Source organism: Lissotriton vulgaris, chromosome 5 (genome assembly GCF_964263255.1).
Source record: "Lissotriton vulgaris chromosome 5, aLisVul1.2, whole genome shotgun sequence".
Lineage (NCBI taxonomy): Eukaryota > Metazoa > Chordata > Amphibia > Caudata > Salamandridae > Lissotriton > Lissotriton vulgaris.
The window spans coordinates 1,104,709,397-1,104,730,564 of record NC_141693.1 but is presented as its reverse complement, the minus strand read 5'-3'; the positions used below and the strand labels follow the sequence as shown (position 1 = coordinate 1,104,730,564).

The following is a 21,168-nucleotide window of genomic DNA, read 5'->3' as shown; positions in this document are numbered from 1 at the left end:
TGTGTGTCCATCACTTCATCTTCCGTGACCTCTTTTTTTACTTCCTCCTTTAACCCCTTCCCCTGCTCTGAGCACCTTACTACTTTTGTAAACATTGACATCACCGATAGGAACGTTTTCAAATGAGAAAGGTGATCCCTGTTTCTCCAGCGTCAAATGGTTTGCTGGAGCTTAAGGGGACTCCTCTCACTCAGATAACAACTTTGTGAGCCTACTGCTGTTTTCGCTTGAGCGGAAACACCTAGATGTCATTACAGATACTTAAAAAACGCTTGCTGCTTACTGGGCTGCTTTACCATCTGTGGAAATGGTGGTGGATGGAGTGGGTAGAGAAGGAAGGAAGGCTGGAAGTCTGACTAAGGGACTGCGGGACCAGTTGGGGGAAGCACTCAGCAGTCACTGTGCTTACTCTCTGCTGTAGTGTAGTTCCTATATTCCCAATAGGCTCTGCGCCTTTCAATAACAAACAACAGTGTAGACGTAGGACAGAGGTCATCTAGGTCTCTACTGACTATGTTAGACTTTAATTCGTTTTGCCAGCTAGCTCAGAGGTCACTAGAAACTTTCTCGAATGAATAGAGAGGGGTTAACTTCCCTAATTTAGACAAGAAGGGATTAGCTTCTGACAACCATATAACATGACAACTTTGCTCCCCCAGAATAAGGAGTGTATCTCCAGAGTCGTGTGAAAACAATAGACAGCTATTTCACTCAGTCAATCGTGCATGCTTAATTTCACCAGGGTGCAGAGAAATAGAGAGTTGGGGTTTTCAATAAAAAGGTGTTATTTTATTGAGCAGTCTTCTTTCTCATGCAAGAGAAATGAATTGGCACAATTGCAATACTTATCATGAAGTAAAGTGCGTACAGTAAAAGGAGTATTATGAAATAACAGTTATATGGTTTCTCAGCCATACGATACTTTAAAACGGACAAAATATTTACATACATAAAAACATTGACTAACAAACTCAACTGGTGCTTCTAAGATACGCCTACCCCGGTGCCTGACCTAAGCCTAATATGTGGGAAGGAGTAAGTAAGTTGCAGTTTTAAGTTAAGTTGGGTTTTTGCCAAGAATCTGAATCAAGAATTATCTTTAAGGTTTGAATCAGCTCCGTACCTTGGTTATAGAATGAAGGAGGTCTTGTATCTCGTTTCTCAGGACTCGATCTCCCAGTAACCCGCAAGGGTAACTGGAAAACACCGGAGCTGGATTTCTTGGCGTGAGAAAAGGCAGCTTCTCCAGTGTGTCAAAGGGGAGGGCGGCTTCCTTCAGCTCTCGCATCAGCTGGGCTTCGGTTAAGTAGATAGCCGCTCTGCTCCACACCACCGTGTGTTGCTTAAGGCAAGTGTTGGTATATTTATACCTGGAAGGTGCCGTGTTTGACGTAGGGTTGGACATAAGACGTCAATAAAAGATGTCACTAAGAACTGACTGTTCCTTTAGTGCTCGCCGGAGTTCAATGACAAATCAAAACAAAGACATAGGGAATTCCCAGGTTGCTGAAGGTTTGGTGTGTTGAAAGAACTGGTTGTGCTCTCTAGGAATCTAAGGAAGTAGCCTTGCCGTATTTGGGCTGCGTGGGCTATGACTGAATATGGGTAAGCTTCTTATGCCCTCATTAGGACATGATTTATCATAACCGCATAAGGGCATGAATCAGGAATATTTAATTAGGGTCCTAGTTACATTCACAACACTGCCCCTGCCTCTCTCCCAGAGTTTGTGTCCTTCAATTGTCCTGTGGCTCCCTGCCCCCCTGCCGCAGACGGTAGCAAGGGTTACCCACAACTCAGTTCAACTCTGCGCGATGATTTTGGATTTCTTCACGAATCATGCACTGGCCCTACAAGCAGCTCACCCTGTAACACCCCACACCTCACCTCTGCTTTGTTCGCTCTGGCAGTGAGCTCGATGACTCAATTAGTAAATCACTAATGGCTAAGGCGGAGGCTGGTAGCTGAAAGTCTTTCACCACCCGTCTGCGTTCTCCCCTGTGGCTATCGGCGGTTCCCAGCATGGCTCACACACTGCCAGCAGCTCCCCCAAGCCCCGCGTTCCCCACACTCTACAGAAGTAGACACCCCGTTCAGTAGAGGGTCTACAGGAATGCAAGGATTGTTCCAATGCTATAACAGATCAGTTATTCGTATAGGCCAAATAACATTGGAATCCTGTCTAGATGGCTCTGCGATACACGATATACCCCCCAGCTAGACCTCACTGCTTTGAGGACTGATTAACCATATATCAAAGCCAAAATATAATGGTCTTATTAGTCTGGTCGCCAATTTTTCGTTACAGCTAGTCTGTTCTTCAGTAAATTCTTAAATTAATAATCTCTAATTAGAGTAGCTCTTGTTTCTATGAAGGCAAACCTGGACACAGCATCACGTTCAACAAATAAAACATTCAACATGTAGAGACCTCATCTGGGTATGCAGCGATTTACCTATAGTATCCGGCAGGTCCAAGAGTTCGTTGTGTTGCAAGTCAAGGTTGGTGATCTGTATACAATTGCCAATTTCTTTTGGTAAGTGTTCAAGCTGATTGTGAGCCACGTCCAGCGTTATAAGATTACACAATTCACCTAAAGGTAGAAAAAGAGGACAATCAATTAATGAAGCTTCCAGTAACAATGGCCCAGAAACAGACTATTAGCCTCGCCCAGCAACAGTATTCAAACTGTCAAACAATAATGAAATCCTGCTCATTAGAGGGAGGTTTACCAAGCATCACTGCTTACTGTACCCCATAGTACGGACAATTCATGTTAACAAAATGATAGCTTAATCCTGAAAGAACTCTTTCTCTTAGCAGTAAGTTAAACCAATTCAACATAAAATAAATGGCAACTATATAATTTTTAGGTCTCGCCTTTTCCATTCCGAAGGAATGGGAAATGGCGAGAATTCAAGTGCTCCAAATACTCGTGAAACCACGGGTTTTTTCGTGCGGTTTTCTTCAAGTTCACGTGAATCACGTGACCAAACAAGCACGCGCATCAGCCTCCCTCCCTCCTAATTGCATCTTTTAACGGCCGCCACCACATCAAAGGGCTTCTCCCAGCGTGTGCTCTGCGGCTTCTCCTCCCCTAATTATTCATGGCTGGCCGGTGGCCGGCCGTACTTTCAGTTTCCCTGCCGCTCTTGTTCTTTGTCCTGCAGTATTAGTAATTTTTGCCTTTTCTTTGTCAACCCTTTTGCAAGATTAACAGTAACTGGCCATCCAGTTTACTTTACTTACTTACAGTAACTGGCCACAAAGAAACCTAAAGTTCTCACTAGACAGCAGTAGAAGATGGAGGTCGAGTGCTTTGAATAATTATATAGCGCCCACACGGGCCTGACAGCTCCGCCAGACTAATACATCATCTGCAAGACCCGTGTCTGATCACATGGTGACATTTTGGAATCCAGGTGGGTGCACGCTGCCCTTTATCGTTCTATTGTCGAAAAAGTGCCATTCAGTTAGGTAATGAAGCTTCCAGAGCTCAGGGTTTCACATATTAGCCGCCAGCAGCATTTCATTCGTTAAATGATTCACTTGTGCATTCGGGTACTTGTCGTTTACACGTCCAAGACTACAAGCACCAGGATACAAAACAGAAAACCAGGAAAGGATAAGCTACTCCTCGCTGACGTGGAACAGCATGAGAATTCTGGACCCCATAATGCTGTTCTAAACTAAACAAAACCTGAAACTCACCCCTCCTTCTGGCCGCACAGGGAGAGGCAATATTAAGGATATAAAGTGGGTCTTACTTTTACACTTCATTATTGTCAGGAGTGTGTGTCCAGCGGGCTCAACTGAAGTAATGACAACAAGTCCCAGAATGCAGAGAGGTTTCAAATGAAAGCATAGACCTGAATACATTGTGCTTCTGCTGCATATGGCACTTTTCCTTGTTTAGTAGGAGAAAAATAGACCCTTATTCTGGAGCCAGCTACCTCCCATGGTTTGCACGGGGCGTGAAGCCAGGTTCCGACTTTCTGAACGCTATGATTTGGAGCTTTGTAGTTTACCACTATAGTACAACACTGCTAGTCCCAGCTTTCAAGATTGACTAAAAATTCTCCACGACCATAAACCCCATGGGGCCAGTTGGCAGCTATACAAGTGCTTGTTGGAGGATTGGGGCAGGGGGGGCTAGAGGTCTTAATAGCCCAGCCGCCCACCTGCCGCCCCACTCTGATCAATAACTTGCAGGCTATTCGAAGTTCTGTAAATGTAAGGTATTCATTGCAACTAATTTAATGCCATTTAGTTTACCAACCTCAGAAAGATGACAGACTGCGTTGACATCGCTGACATTTTAATTGACTTCATGTAGCTGACGTCAGCGGTGAGCGTTGACTCCCTGAACTATATACCTGGCACGACATACTGGGCGTACTGTTTGCCTTTTCTAAGTAGGTGTTAAAATGTTTCCATTTAATTTGCTCATTTTTGTCATCTTTAATGGATGAAAGACTACAAGTCTTCTTAACCTGCAGCTCACATCTGCCACCACTTAACTGATTTGCCAAGAATTAGAAACATCGCATTTCTGAGTATTTTTATGATTATTATTAATTCCGAGAAAATCTGTGCAACTTAATTATGTGGGGATTCGCAGCTAATTACAATGTGTCACTTATTTGTAAATTATGTTTAAAAATCGGTCGTGTTTTTTTGCGGAAGAATTTTTCTGCATAACTCGATTTTGCGGTAAAACGTAGCCAGGGAAATTGTTGCAATAAAGTGTGAACTTGCGCTGATTTTGGTTGGCAGAAGGATCTGGGGTGTAGTTCATGTGAGCACCAAGGACATTGGTACATTGTGATATGCCCAGAATCACACAATGTTGAGCTGACGCAGAGACTCGAACCTGGTTCCCCAGATCCAAAGTAGGCAGCTCTTGCTAGACTCGTGGAATCTTATTGCAACAACCAATGCTTGTGCCTGGACCGGTTTGGCACTACGTGCCTATTTTGGTTCTAATTCGAGTTTTTTGGGATGAAATAGTGCCTAGAAAGTCGAGTTAACATAAACCCAACCCGACATTTCGAGTTTATATTCGGGTTTCCTAGCAACGGCAACGTTATCCCCTGCTATCAGCATTTCCCGTGCATTATGGGCTGTACTGATGCAATTTACAAACACAATGGGGGAGATTGTTTCAAACGCAGAGGTTTGTAGGACCGTGGATGAGCCTTTGAATATCCTGAGTTGGTTGGGGATCTGTCTCACTTGCATCATACTGGTGGTACATTAACAACCTCAAAAGGACTGTCTGTGGCATCATTAGTTGGGAAGGCTGACATTGCCTATATGCTAGCTCCCTGCTAAAGTCTTTGAATTTCCTGAATTGGTGGGGAAACTGTTTCACTTGCGTCAGCAACATCAAAGACTGGGTAGTGGATTGGCTGCCTTTAAATCTCTCAAGTTCAAGGTTTGCTTATTCTACTGAGAGTCAGAACCCATCAAATAGCGCATCCATAAGCGTGGTGTGATTATCGCCAGAAATAATATCACATCTATGCCGGTCTTTGACAGAGGACACTGGTGCCAACAGCCCTACAAAGTCAATCAGGAGTACCCAGGCCTGAGCAGCTAATTTATTTCGCTGCATCCATTGCTTCGATTCACTGAGAAAGGAATGGTCTAAAGCAGTGTCTCCAACCTTTTGTATAGGGAGAGCTACTTCTCCTCAAGGAAATGCCTACTGAGCCAATAACAAAGTTTCACTGTAATATAGTGGCCAAATCGGTTAACATTACACTAGCGACTACCCTAAGTGGGGTTAATAGTAATCACCCAATCATTTTAGGCAATCAATAGCTTTAAATGTATTTTGGAAATACAATCTTTTGTCATCATCAGACTATCACTCTGTGAAGATATACCTTTTTGGGTCTCCCAAAGGTAGAGACACATGCTGTATCCAGAATAGGGCTGGAAGCTCCTTCCATCTTTTTAATTGGCTGCTCCTTTGACTGTTCTTCCTAAATGCTTGTTCTTCTTTGGTTAATGTGTTAATTAGTCCCTCTTTCTGTACTGTTAGCACCCATGAGGACTGCCCCAGTTACATGTGATCTTACAGAGTACATTTTTATTTTTTACAGTTTGAGCACTTTTTTTTACTGACTTTTTTGGAGATGGTGTTGGAGCCTCGACAGCAATGCACTTCCATGACCATTTTTTTTTTAGTGTGCCTTCTAGCGGCTACTTTTTGGACACACTGCAGTGTCGGTCCTCCACACTCCTGTCATGCTAGCTGTCACTCCCACAGAACACACACCCAGCTCATCTATAGTGGATGCCTGCTTTGGAAAGATGCTTTGGCCCAGAGACTAGAGCATCTGCCAAGTTTATGGAGGAGAAGAAAGGCAGCAGATATTTCACATAATTTTTAAAAGTCTCTGCACTGGGATTGGTTACAGGGAGGAAATTGAGTATTGATCTGCCCCGCACATCCATTCGCTGCTCAAGTCATTCAGCACACATCTTGAGACACTGCAGCCTCCGCCACGGTGCTTGCCCCCAGAGTGCTTCGAATCTGGAGCTGAGACACTCTGCGAGCAGCAGTTGAACAGCAGCATGTGTGCACTTCTTTTTCCTCTGGGCAGGAAAGCAAAGCCGTCTAAGAAGTCTTTGCTTCATTTAACTACATTATAAGCTTCATTTTACATATGTAGCGCCACTTGAGTTGAAAAGAAAATACCACCTTTGCACCTTCTGTGGTCATTCTCTCCTCCTACATCACCTCTTCTTTCCTCTTTGGTCCCTGCTCTTCTCTTTCTCCTTCATTACGCACACCTTGCCCCTCTATCTCTGTGCCCTCCCGGTCCACGCAGTGTAGTGGTCCAAACTGCTTCAGTCAGAGAAAAATTATGTAGGTTACACCAGCACAGTTGAAATGAGAACAATTTACTACTGCCCAGTGCACTTGCAACACCATTTAGTTAGATCGTAGTTACACCAGCAGACTACAGCAAATATTTTTGCTCTTGGGCTCCGTGCAAGAGTAGTCCCAAAATTCACCTCACCCATGTAAAGTTTTCGCAATGTAGTAAATGTTGCATGGTGAGTTGAATGGGCTATGGAAGGGAGCTGGCGATATAGGAGAAGAATATTGAATATTGGCATGATCTGTGCTTGTAGAAAGAGGCCAAAGGTGTTGTGCGAAAGACCCTAGCTGGAGACATTTCTCTAGATACCCTTTGTAGCTCAGGCTTCAATCCCTGTAGAGCCCATGACCTCCATCCCCCGGCTTACCAATGCCACCCACCTAGTCCCAGGGCATGCCACCGCCCAACACAGTAGCCCCACCCCTTACACACAAATGCTTTTACTAAACTTTCCACAGTAGCGCTTTCGATGTATGTCATATGAAATGAAATAAAATGAAAATGAATTTTGTATAGCGCACATAGCTGCCCTGAGGCGTCCAAGCGCTGAGATTGCAGCTGAGAAAGTGGTTACTTAAGAAACAAGCACTGGCGTTGCCAATAGGTCTCGCAGTAGGAAAGTTGGAGCTATTGGTTTTGTAAATGACATTTCATATTTATGTTTTGTGATTTACAATGCCAATACTTTTAACTTAAGCAAATGTGACACTTTTAGCATTTGTAATGCCACATGTTCTGTATTGACGTGACTTAGATGCATTGATATTACAAATAACAATGGCTTTTTGAATATAATATAACCTCTGCATTAGATTAGAAAAGCCCAATTTATTAGCTTTCTCAGTCCTTATGTAAAATTCGGAAGGATTGTGTGCAGTGGGTGACGATTCGGTCATTAGTAGGACCAGTAACTATCTCCTTCGACGCTCATGACGAGCTCAGCTCGTCATGCAGTACACCTCTCGTACACTCATGATGATCGTTTTGCGCTAGAATTTTTTTTTCTTCTTGTCAAACTCGGCTGGTGGTGTTTGTGCCCGGTGAAAGCGTGCACTGATGACTGATGGTGTCTGTGCCTGGTGAGAGTGTGCACTGACGGCCGGTGGCGTGTATGCCTGGTGAAAGCGTGCACTGATGGCTGGTGTGTGTGTGTGTGTGTGTGTGTGTGTGTGTGTGTGTGTGTGTGTGTGTGTGTGTGTGTGTGCCTGGTGAAAGCGTGCACTGACGACCGGTGGTGTGTATGCCTGGTGAAAGCGTGCACTGAAGGCTTGGGGTGTGTGTGTGTGCCTGGTGAAACCGTGCACTGACGGCGGTGGTGTGTATGCCTGGTGAATGCAGGCACTGATGGCTGATGGTGTGTGTGTTTGTGCCTGGTGCAAGGTAGAAGGAAGCGCTATGGACTGTGTGAAATCCAAGAAAGAGTTCAGAATGCAAAGGCAGAGGGCAGCTCGGGTTACAAGCTGCCTTTGAAGAAGATCAGGCAGCACTGGGCAACCATGCCAGCATTCCAAGGAGCAGATGGTCGTTCGCGTTAGAAGTGTGATGCCCTGAGGACATATGGCACTGTGAGGAGCCTGGGAGACACACGTAGACGCTAAGTGCCTGCGGAGATAAGGAGCGGAAGGAATTCCTTTGAAGAGTGATGCCGAGGCTCGGGAGAAAAGTGCCCGTGCACGCGCATGCACTGTGCCATCTCTGCAGATTATGCAGTGGATAATGGTTTATGTGGCAAGTGCGGCAAATATACATTTATGTGGAAAATGCTGCCGCAAAATCTGGGCCATGTGGGCCTGCTTATTCCACACTTACCTTGACTTGACTCCTTGTAATGCATTTTATAAAAGCCATATGGACGAGTAATAATGCAGACTGAAATGGCTACTGTGTTATACCAGTTTTCTCGCCAACCAAGTGAGCACTACTGCATTTGCCAAATTGTCAGATTTTATTGTGGTCTGCTATTGGGAGAGGATTGTGTGAAATTGATTTTTTAATAATTTCTAACATTTCTGAATGCTTTTTTTACGGTCTCTTACAATCTACAAACCCAGTTTAGCATCTATTCTACAGTAAAGAATCGCATCAGAGAGAAACTGGCGAAACAACTTTTTGGAAACAAACGCAGGCAAAGCAACGTAGTTTCATAACCTCTGCCTGTATGCGTTTTATGGGCGGGCCATTACCATAAATCTGTTAAAGTTCATTGCCATTGCCCCTTAATACACCTTCACTTTGCAAGTGCCATTCAGATGTTCCTCGTGTCCAATTGGCGAGGTCTACTCTTTACCCTGTTGCAGGCTGAATGTTAGTCTTTCAAGATTTCAGAGTACCACAGGTCTGGCACTGCAGCTCCGTTCCGATATTGGAAACATTGAGTCAAACCCATGTGGCATGTTTTCTGTAAGCCGGTGTGGCCTTAAACGCGGTAAACCTTCCATCTGTAATTATCCGTGGGCGATGGCGCATTTAGCCGTGGCAGTGAGACGGGGGTGCCGTGGGCGGAGTTCGCCCGGGCGCTGAAGCGTTGCCAGGCATCAACATTCTTGGAAATTGGAAAACGTTCGGTTTTAATTGCACAGTCGGCAGCTATGGAATTTGGCTTTTCTGTGTTGCTTTTGTTAATCTGGATACCGAAAAGCTATGGAATTTGGCTTTTCTGTGTTGCTTTTGATAATCTGGATACCGAAAAACCTGACAGGACTGCATACATCATAATTAAATCATGGAATACACAGCTGTGGAGCGGGTTAGGAAAAGCGGGGGTGGGGGGGGGGGGGGGGTGGAGCGGAAGGGCACGCTAGAGAAAGTCTTGTTTTACCAGTTTAGCCCAGAAACCGCGGTGCCTTGGCAATGCATGGAGTTTTTATTTTAATTCTACACATAGCTGAAATTATGGCGTCATGCCTCCCATGCAGTTTAAATTTGAGATGAAGCCTGCTTGCAAGCTATTGAATAAAACATGCACGCATTTTGTGAAATGTTGTGCTTTTGCAGTAGGGCCATATCTTGGAAGAGACCGAGGAGGGGATTTCCCGACTATCACTGCGGTGCGACCCTGGAGGGGGCAGAGGAAAGGAGGGGAATTTGGAGAGCAGGAATCCTGTTTGAAGGAAGGACAAAGGCCTGCAATGTAGACATTATTGGTACTGATGGGAGTAGCGAAGACCATAAAAATAAAATACAAAATTCCATAGAACTATCAGATGTAAATGTTGGACTCTTCAAGATTGAAGAACTATTAACACTCTTAGTCAGTACTCATCTTTTTAATAGCTCTCGCTTAATGTATGAGCTAAGTATGTAGGTATAGGCCAATTAATCAGGGTAGATGTCAAGATAGGGCAAATGGTGGGGGCCTGAAGGATGAGGGGGTGCGAGGGATGAGTGAGGATGGGGTAGCAGGGGAGGGAACACGGCCTGGGGGAAGCTGGCTGGGGAGGGGGAGGAGAAATTGAGTGAGCAGCCTTTGATGTGCGAGCGAGTGGGAGAGAACAGCAGGGGGTGGAGAAGCAGATTGCCTTCAAGGCAGGAGGCAGGCAGAAGGCTCGGGCAAGCTCGTGCACGAGAGCACATGCACTCGTGAAAAACCTCTTTTTTGGGCTCATGGTGAAACTCTTGGTTTCACTGCTATAGACTCGTCCTATTCCATTCCTGCGGAATGGAAATAGGCCGAGACCTAAAAATATCAACCCGACTACTGTTTATTAAACAGGAACGTTTTCAGCTGCTTGCGGAATGAGGTGAGATCGGGGTTGGACCTTAGATGTTGGGGAAGGGCATTCCACATCTTGGCCACATTATAGGAGAAGGAGCGGCCTCCCGCTCTTGTTCTCTTTATTTTGGGAACTGTAGCCAGCGTGGCAAGGGATGAGCGCAACTGTCTAGCAGGATGGTATGGAGTAATGAGGGATAGATTGATTGCTGGGCCCATAGACCAGAATGCCTGGTGGGCAATACAAAGGGATTTAAAGCTGACTCTTTCCCTAACAGGGAGCCAGTGTAGCCTTATTAGCCCAGACTTCACAGATGATCTACGAGGGATTTGCAGAAGGGTCCGGGCAGCGCAATTTTGAATGATTTTTAATTTGCGCAGAGTGAAATCAGGGGCTCCCAGATACAGGGCATTCCCGAAATCCAAACGGGATTGAATCAGGCCCTGTATCACGGTCTTTTTTGCTTCAAAAAGGAGGAGAGGGAGGATCTTTCTGATGACTCTGAGAATGCCAAAGCAGATGGCAGATAGTCTAGTTGCCTGATGGTCAAATGACAGAGACCTATCCAGCCAGATGCCAAGGCTCTTGATGGTATCCTTGCGTGCCGGAGCCGGGCCTAAACAGGGTGGCCAAAGTGCATCGATGGAAGCTGGTGCAAGCCGACCCAGTAGCATGAGCTCGGTCTCGTCTCCATCGAGTTTGAGACAAGACTTGGTCATCCAGCTCTTGACCCTCTCCAGACAGCCTGCAAGATCCACCCCTGCTAAGGAGCCCCCTTCTTGAGCCAGAGAGACAGCCAGCTGAGTATCGTCCGCATAGGTAATGATCTTGAGCCCATACGAGCGGACGATCTCAGCCAGCGGCCTCATATAGACGTTGAATAACGTCGGGCTCAACGAAGATCCCTGCGGAACTCCACAGCCCAGAGGCTTACTGGTAGAGGTGGCATTGCCCTCATAAACCTGGAAGGCTCTGTCGCTCAAATATGAGCTGAACCATTCCAGGGCTGTGCCAGATATTCCAGTATCCAGGAGACACTGCAAAAGGATACCGTGATTAACGGTGTCAAATGCAGCGCTCAGATCGAGGAGGATGACTGCCACCGATCCTACCCGATCTAAGATTTTCCTGGATTCCTCCGTGACTGTTAGCAGTGCGGTCTCGGTCCCAAGTTTGGGTCGGAAGCCTGTCTGAGAGGAATATAGCAACTGGTTGTTTTCAAGGAAAGTTGTTAGTAGACCATTTATGTACCTCAAGGATTTTGGCCGCCCAAGGAAGCAGGGAAATCGGATGAAAGTTGTTGAGATTCTTGGTGTCCAGGTTGGGTTTTTTGACAAGGGCTCGCACCATGGCCCGTTTCCAAACCACTAGGACAATACTTGTAGAAATTGAGGTGTTAAGTACTTCTAACAAAGTAGGAAGGATGGTCTGAGCGACAGACTAGGATATGGGGAGGTGCAGGATCACTGGGGAGCCCGATTTCATCTGTCCGCATTCAGCAGGGGAAATTCCGCCAATGCGAGGGGACAATTGGATTTAACTTCTTGCGTAGGACATAAAGGTAACTCCTTCGAACTGATCTGCTCTGTAGGTGGAAAGGAGGAGTATATAAGATCGATTTTATGGAAGAAGAATTCTGCTAGATCCTCACAGCAGAGCAGAAGATTATGATCAATTAATGGCGGTGTTGGAAGGTTAATGAGGCTTTTTACAATTTGATAGATCTCCTTGGAGCTGGAGCCGGCCTCTGCGATTTTATGGGTGTAATGTAAGGATTGAGCAATCTTTATGTCCTCCCTAACAGTTAAGAGACATAGAAATGCATGTGTTCAAGTGGCCTCTTGCCCTGTGTTTACGGAAAGTCCGCAGGGGAAGAAAGTTGTATATGTTTCTGTCCCTAGAGCATATGGCACTTTCACTGAGTGGGTAGCTAGCGGCTTTCCTGAAAGTAAGCACTGTGTAATATTAACCTTTCTGCTCTGAGATCTTGGCCAAATTCCATTGTAAGGCTGACAAATACTAATAACAAATAATGGCATAACATTGTTACTGTCTCTCTCTTTATTATACAGTTAATTAAAACCATAATATACAAACAAAACAATACATAATGAAATAAAATTTAAAATATAGAAGTCCTAATCGTTTTTTTAATGCTAAGCATTTTGCAGTGCAGTTGAAATAATATTAACAACCTTCCCTGCTCTTGCTAGAGCCTGGGCTGAGTTGTTGCTAAAACACAAATCCGATGCTTCCCTGCAGTGTCTCAATGATTTTTTCCGAAAAACTGGAGCCGGTAGGCGGCGGCGATCTATGGCAAAGTGTGGGCAGCAACATAGCAGGGGAAGCCAGGACTCATGTACATAATTGCAGAGCCTGCATGTAGACTGCTCATTCCACCGGGCCCACAGCAGATTAAAATCAAAAATTGGTAGAGCTAATAGCCTCATGTACAGTATTTTATTACGAGTCTGAGAGTAAAGAGAGTAGTTGAAATACGGTTGAGGTTTCCCCTTGATATACGAATCATTCAGAGCTGTGAAGAGTGCGTTTTTGGATAGCCCGGCAACGTCTGTCTGGAATGATACTAGAGTGATTTGGCTTTTTATTGTTTTTTTCCACATTGACAGGGGATGGTTGGATTAGTAAGGGCGGTGTCTTCGATCTTTAATGTGGAAATAGCAAGATGCAACTGTTTGTGCCAAGGAGAAAGTTCATCCGTGAACACAGCTTACAATTGTTCTTTCATGGATTGTGCTGGAGCTCGTAGAGTGTGAATGTAATTTTAATTAAGTCTCCCAGGCAGTGAAGGTCTGCGCTTGCCAGGCCCAGCTCAAGTCTCAGCCTCGACCTCCTTGCGTGCTGCGGGACAGAAAATATTTTCTTGTAGGCTTTTATTTGTAGATTTGCTAAAAATGCATCCATTTTTCCAGGGAAGGCCAAATGGCCATAAGACACTGCTGGTAGTAGTTTGACCAGTAGCACCCTTAAAATTGGCTTGGCTGTGGGGCAGTGCAAGTGACGGTTCAGGCGCCTCAGGCTATGTATAATCCCCATGCCCTTATGCCTTAGATGTCTAAGGTGAGCTGCTTGATTTGCCTTTTCGTTGAACCAAACTCCTACATAGTTATAGCTGGTGCAGGTCGCTATATGTAGTCCCCCTGCTCGCCAAGAAAGATTTTTCTTTTTGTTCTGTATTTCCCAAAGGTCATAACTTTGGTTTTTGATTCGTTCATCAGAAGATGGTTCTTTATATTGTACATATTAAGGGCAATGAGCGATCTTTGTAATCCAAGTTTTGTATGGTCCATAATAATGATATCATCAGCATATTGCATTATCTGTAGACTTGTTCCACCCAATTTTGGGGCAACCAAGGCTGCGCCTGCCAGTTCTTTAGGTAAATCGGCAGTGTGAAGATTAAGTAACATTGTTACTGGTTTTGCCACATAATACAAGTAGAACAAAGACTGATAGATCCTCGCGCATTACATAACCCGGGGGAAAAGCGATAAATCTAGGTAAACCTATCCAAAATTTAACTTGTAGCATGTAAGTAGTAAACGGATCGCTGCACCAAATGCACAATGCACCAAACGCACAACCCGCCAAACTACCTTAACTACATGTCTAGGAATCTGTAATCTCTGGGAATGAGGCTTGGTGTCTTCGCATTGCTCTCCGAGCGTGTTCCTACTAAATTATCCTCAGAGAATAGTGCTACTGTGTACTTTAGAAGCAAAGGTGCATTTACTGCAAGCTCTGTATGGACCTTCCCCGATTATGCAAACTGAGCGGAATAGCCAGCACACATGATGAAGTGATACTCTACCAGGGTTATCAGGGATGACTCAGTTAAAGGACAACGTTGTCTTTATTACGGTCTAGAATGTGACCTCATAAAATGGCTACAGAATTGAGTGCAATTTTCTCGTTTATTCTATACTCAACCAGCCTTTAGCTCCTTTCGGTCTTTCACCTGGACATTATTTGCAAAACCCCCAAACTTTGCACCCACTGACTTATATCCAAATGCATCATTTATTGGGTTAGTTTTCTCAGGTCATGAGGTGTTAATTGTGTTGGTTTGCTCAAGTCATGAGATCCAAGTTTGTATTGCTTTGGTCTTTTGACAAGGTCTCATGCTCCACCCCTTTTCAGGATTAACTCCTTTGAATCTTTTAAGTCCATACTCCATAGTCAAACATACCTCATTGGGTAGCAACATAAATCTTATTTAGGGTGTGCAATAGTCTTAGGGCATAGAAAATTACATAAGTACGCTATTCAGTCCTGCTTTTAAGTCGGGCAATAAACATCTTTAGCCTTTTTTCATGAAGATCCGTAATAAAATACTTACATAAATACTACACAGGCTTTCGGACAGTACTCTTCATCCTTGGGCTATTTCAGTGTCATTTACAATTTATGTCCACCTACCATAGAATACAGAATGAAGAAAAGGATCAGCTGAACTTTACTGGCTGCATAGCCCTGCGAGTGATGGCATTTATCCTCATCATATGTACACAGGTGCCTATTTGTCTTTTCAAACATATGCCAGCCACCTTTTGATAACAAGTTTTGACCTTTGACTTTAAAGCCTTGATTTGTACTGCAGAAGCTGGCAACAAAAAAAACTATGGCACAGTTTCCAAGGACAAACCGGTCAACTTGGCTAGAGCTGGTTTTCTTTGTATTCTGGGATCTGTAGCCATGCTTAACCCATTAAAAAGTCAGCACAACCAGTCACAGAAACAAAATAATATTTGTGGAAGAGATACTCATGACTGGATCTGAGAAACCCGAGAGCCACCTGAGAGTAAATTATTCAGCACTGAAGAACATTTTCAAGTCATGTGCACTTTGATTTCGACAACAGCTAAGGTGCACCACAAGCAATAATATCTAAATGAATATTACAATAAGTTGCAAATGATGATTCTCATTTTATGGATTTTCAATCTTTATTCAGCAAAAAAAATGGAGTACCACACAGCCGACACGTTTCGTCCCACGCAGGGGACTTCTTCAGGGCTTATTATTATTAAAGCTGACCTCCCGATGAATGTGACCAGTGTTATATACAGCGGTATACATAACGCCTCAGTTGTCAAGTGGTATCTTAAGGTTTATATATACATGTATAGCCTGAACTCCTATTCAGGGCGTTTTCTTGACTTGAGAGGCGGTCACAGTCTAACTTATATCACCAGTCGCAAGGTGAAGATCAGAATATAGTGGTCTCTTTAAAATTTAGTTCAGGTCCTTGGTCGTAATTGAAGCTTTGAAGATATTATAGAAAGTGGTATTTCTCCAAACACAAGTAGATTCTGTATTTTATTTTTGAGAACCAGTCTTAGTGGAACTGCCCTCTGGATAACATAAGGGAAACTTCAGTCTGGAGCAAGTCCTCCGGAGGCCCGTCCTTAGGGAATAGGCACCGGGACGGTGGGTGCTACTCAGTGTGCACACGATTCCCTCTCTTTATTTTAGGGACAAATTAGAAATTTAAAGGGGTGATTTGAGATTAGGTGCTTCAAGAGGTAGGGGCCACCGTTAGATCTGTTTTGTCATGTGCACTTTGCTTGTGTTTTCATGAGTGGGTGGTTTATTTAGTCCATTCTGTTCTTTCCATTCAGATTCTTGTTCATTCCATTTTAAATTCAAAGACAAGGGGACATTAAGTCAAACATCACAGCGGAGGTAAATGAGGTCTGGGTGTGTTAATAAATAAATAAAACACAGAACTGTTTAGTTACCTTTGAACATCAAAGGGGTGCTTATAAAGACAGTGTCTGGAAAATAAGTTCATGTGTCCCCCCTTTCAATGACATTCAGCCTAGGAGCCATGCGCTTGCGTCATTTGTTTACATACAACAGAAGAGGACGCTGTAGAAGGGCGCACTTTAATCTTGCAGATTCTTGTCGAAGTCTAAAGTTATATTGAGCAATATGCTGAGCCATGATTTTTCTGTAAGACTCTGAATACTCTTGTAACCTAATATTTAGCATTTTCCCAGTATGTAAAGGCAGACAAATAGGAAACTTTTTTATATGAATATCATAATATCCTCCGGCAGGAACACTGATGGCTCTGTATCAATTTGTAAACCAGCCACGCTTGTGGTGAAGTGAGGCTGTCTGGGGGCCTTCTTACACTCATTTTTACAAGGATTATATCCAATGTGAAAAAAAAATTGAAGTGGAAAGTGAGTGGTTACAAATAATAGTTGTAGAAGTGTAGACAGATAAGAATTATGTGGTACATTACATTTTAGTGAATATATAGCTACATAAAGAGTTAAGACTGAGTTTTTTAAAAAAAACTTGAAATTCTGCTAGGAAAACTAAGGTCAGGTTATCTGGGTGGCTAACGGATTATGGAAGAAGACTTTAATCTGAAGATCAACCAGAGGAAAGCAGATGATGTACTACATGACATTCTTGAAATATATCATATCCTATGTACAGTTTTGTCTACAATACCGCCTTTAAAGGCTGCAAGTATTACATACAACTGGTTAGGGGAAAAATGACTAATACATCTAAATCATTGTTTCGATCAGGATAAGTCTTGGGGACAAATCTTTCGGTTTGGGACTCACCATTGCCCCACGGTTTATGAATTTGCTTCATGTGAGTTTTAAAATTATTTTGGGATTGTAATCTAAAACAGCGTGAAGGTAGTGATCATTGGGTATTACAAGGTACACTTATTTTACAAGTAGCAGTGTCAGTGAATTAAAGGTTACTGCTAGAATTAGATTTCCCCAAGAAGAATACAAAAATGCAAATTGTTATCAGGCAATTTCAGGTTCTGAATGAACTTCAATTGGTCCATGACCTGTATAACATTATTTCCACCTATACAGAATAAGTAGCTTGGTTTGTTATCCTTACGATCTGCTGGCATGTATATAAATGCAGAGAAGCTGTGTAGTAATGGAAAGAGTGTCCAACTTAGAATGCCTTCACTGGGATGGTTTGATTGAAACTGTGGGGAACTTGAGGTAGTACCTTGAAAAACACAGATTGCGCATAGGAAAGCATCAGAGGCTGCAAATTCAGATCATATACATAAGCTGAAATGGCAATATAAGAGCTTTATCAGAACCAAGAAAGAGTCCTTTTACAACCAAAAATGGAATGAAATGTTGGAGACGATATAGATAGGAAACTAGAAAACGTTTTTAGAACCTGGACATATTTGGCACTCAGGTAGGGTCTGCAACGAATTAGATAGCTGTAGACTGATTTGCACACATTTAAACTACTCCCTCTTCCTACAAGAACGGGTGTAATACGTACAAAACGGATAAAGAGAGAACTGTTATTCTCTTTGAAAAATATAAAAGAAACCATTTCCCTCAAGTCGAGTAGGTCTGCAGTGCCCAACAATATACCTGCAGTCACAATTTAAGTCAACATTGAATGGATGAACCTTTATTTGCATAGATAGCAGTAATGGGTAAAATCCTCAAAACATGGGAGGGGCACCATCATTAATCATTTATTGAAGAAGGGGGGTGGAAGTACCCAAACATAGGTTAAAAAGCCTTTTAGATCTCTCGGAGACCTTCCCCAAAATATTGCCTTCCATGCTGAAAGAATGGGTTTCCACTAAAATGGCTTACCTATAGAATAAGGAGGTGTTCGAGAAGATCACTCCACAACAGATCACTGGGTAATTGTGAAGAAATCCATTGAAACAAATCAAATGTTATGCTGCTGCTTCGGTGTCTTCTGTACACCAGTTGATATAGAGATAATATCGGGATGTTATGGGGAACATTTTGATCCTGGAATGCTCCCCAGAATGTATTGACTTTAGGCGAAGCATTAAATACAATGTGAGTAATGGATTGCTCCACAGGGGTGTAATAGGGATTCTTTGTATCTTATATGTTGATGATTTAGCCACTGTACTACATACCACAAACACATTTACTCCAAAAAATGGGATATTCCCATACATAACGTGTTTAATATATACTGATGACCTTGTCATATTAGACAACACCTCTAGGGGTCTTCAGAAGAAAAGCAACATGCTTAAAAAATATTGGAAGGTACACTTTTTAAAGATAAAAATGGAACAAACAAGTTACTTTTTGAGAAAAACGTGTTCTACTTAAGCTGGTTTCTAGACGCATAAAAATAGAAGTTAGAATATATAAATAAATACTTAAATGAACATATAATAATGATTACTTCCAGAGAACTTTTACAGTCAAGATCCCTTGTGAAGTTTAATTCCATATATGGAGGGCTCTTTTAAAAGCATTTTCGCACAAAAACTCCTCATTTAGCACTTTCCAGATCAGAAATATTTTGTAGCAAAAGAAGTGATATTTTACACCTAGTAGAGAGTAGCTAAATCTGCCAAAATGTTCAATGATCCAAAGCATACAATTTGAAATGGATGTATTATCTTGGTCTCAAATGGTTGGTATAGGTTTTTTTTGTTGTTTTTTTTTGTAAACTCCTACCAGATGATGGAGCAATCAAATTATCCCAGATCTGCTGGTTGTAAGCGAATCAGTTGGACTATAGTTCCCTAAAATGTGTGAGAAATGTGGATAATTTTGATGTATTTTGATGTGAAATTGTACAGAAAGTGTGATGGATTTATGGATTTTGTCTCAATGATCATATCACTACTTCTGCATTTCTGGGGCCTAGGTTCAGCTGGTACAACATTCGAACTTTGAGATCGGCTAATCTTTCCCTGGTAACAATTCCAAAAGATCTAATGTTATTTTCAGTGATAAAACTCTAGGTTGCAGGTGTCAGAATCTGTAATTCTCCATTTCAACTGCTGCAAACTAAAACCAGTCTTTTGAAACTTACAAAACCCCAAAGGTTTTCTTTCAGTTTCAATGACATCACTACTTAAGTCTGGTTTAACCTTCACAACAAGAAGCTTTGTCATATCCTGAGCTTTAAAAATAAATATCAACCAATATCACACAATACAGAAAGATTTGTTTAACTTAATTCAACAAACTAACAGAAATACAGAAGACAGATTGAGGGTCATTCCTTCTTGTGCAGGATTTTTCAAAATGTTAAGAGGATGACATGAGTAGGAGACAGCAGTCATTTAATTCCTTTAAAAAAAAGAAGAAAAAAAAAGGAGCAGACTGCTAGAAACTGCTGGGTTTTTTTTGTCATAGAGTGGATCTGGAATGTACTAATTTTCTGGCGAAGCCTTAAAAAGACATTAGGAAATTAAAGATTGGTGCGCTAATATCACACAAAGCCTCTACCAAACAATTGTTAAACAAGCCAACTTCACCATTTTTGGGGATCTCAATATCCATTTTGATGAAATAACCTATAGTATTGCTACTTCTCTCATTGAAGACTTCAGAGCCCTTGACATACAGCTGATTAATAACTCTCCTAGTCATAAAGTTGGACACTTGCTGGAGGCCAAATTTTCTAAAAAGGAAGACATGGTCTGATCATTTAGCAGTCTCCTTCGCACTTTCAATAGGCATAAGGTCACAGAACCATGAGAATCACCCACTCTCGTCCAGTTGGAACTGACCAAAACTGGATGGACCATGTGGAATGTCATTTTAGAAGCCAATCCCCTCCCCCTGTGTAATTCAGTGGTGCCAGATCAGAAACACCAACAATAGATTCCTGGCTGAGGTCCTCACTGGATACATTAATTCCCTTCTCTAATAAAAAGAACCACAGATTCTCTCCCCCTCCCCCCTAGCCCCATGATTCCTTGTAAGAAAAGAAATAGTCATGCTAACAGCTAGAGTGTGTGTGGCGCAAAACCTATAGAAAAGAGGACAAGGAAATCTATAAATTGGCTTGAATGTTTTACCGAAAAACTTGTTGTAAGGCCAGAGCCTCGTTCTGTACGAACAAAATTGCTGCAACCCTAAAACTGTCCTAAAACACCTTTTCAGGTGGTTAAAACCCTCTTTGACCGCACCAGCATTGTTCAAGTAACCCCACCACCACCTCCACCCTTCTCACCTCCAGTGCAATAAAATAGCAGACTTATTCCTGAAAAAAAGTGGCAGACATCCAGGCTGCTTTTCCTATAGCAGGTGAGGTTAGTCGTCAAACAGCCCACCCTAATGCAGTCAATACAGTGCATAGGTTCCAGCCCTTAGATGTGCGTTCTTTTATGGTGCTCATTGCATCCATTTAAACAGGATCCGAATTGGATCCTTGCCCCCTCCCCCCCTTCAGTACTTGGCAAGCTCTCCTAACCTACCCTGAAACAAATTACCCAACTGATGAACTTATTGTTTGAAGGCATTGTACCCAAAATCTGGAAAATTGCTTTGGTCACCCCCCCTATTGAAGAACCCCAATCTGGATCCACTCATTTGGTCAAATTACAGACCCATATCTCCGTAACCCATTCTAGCCAAAGTACTGGAGAAGCAAATGAACCAGCAACTCACAGTGCATACAGAACTTGAGGCATTAACTAGCTAAAGGGGAGCAGATGCAGTGATTTGAATATTGGGGGGGGGGGGGGGGGGGGGGAGTATTCAAATGCCTCAAGACTGCACAATACTCT

At 43.0% G+C, this 21,168-nt stretch overlaps 1 protein-coding gene across 2 annotated transcripts in view; it reads right to left on the bottom strand.

Annotated features, from left to right (window-relative positions):
- Positions 1–21,168, bottom strand: part of SHOC2 (SHOC2 leucine rich repeat scaffold protein) — a 279,109-nt gene that overhangs the window by 177,694 nt on the left and 80,247 nt on the right. For both annotated transcript variants that reach the window (XM_086922782.1, XM_086922783.1), the window contains one exon: positions 2,457–2,594. In XM_086922782.1, coding sequence (XP_086778908.1) covers positions 2,457–2,594 — 138 coding nt within the window. The remainder of the gene's footprint in view (positions 1–2,456; positions 2,595–21,168) is intronic.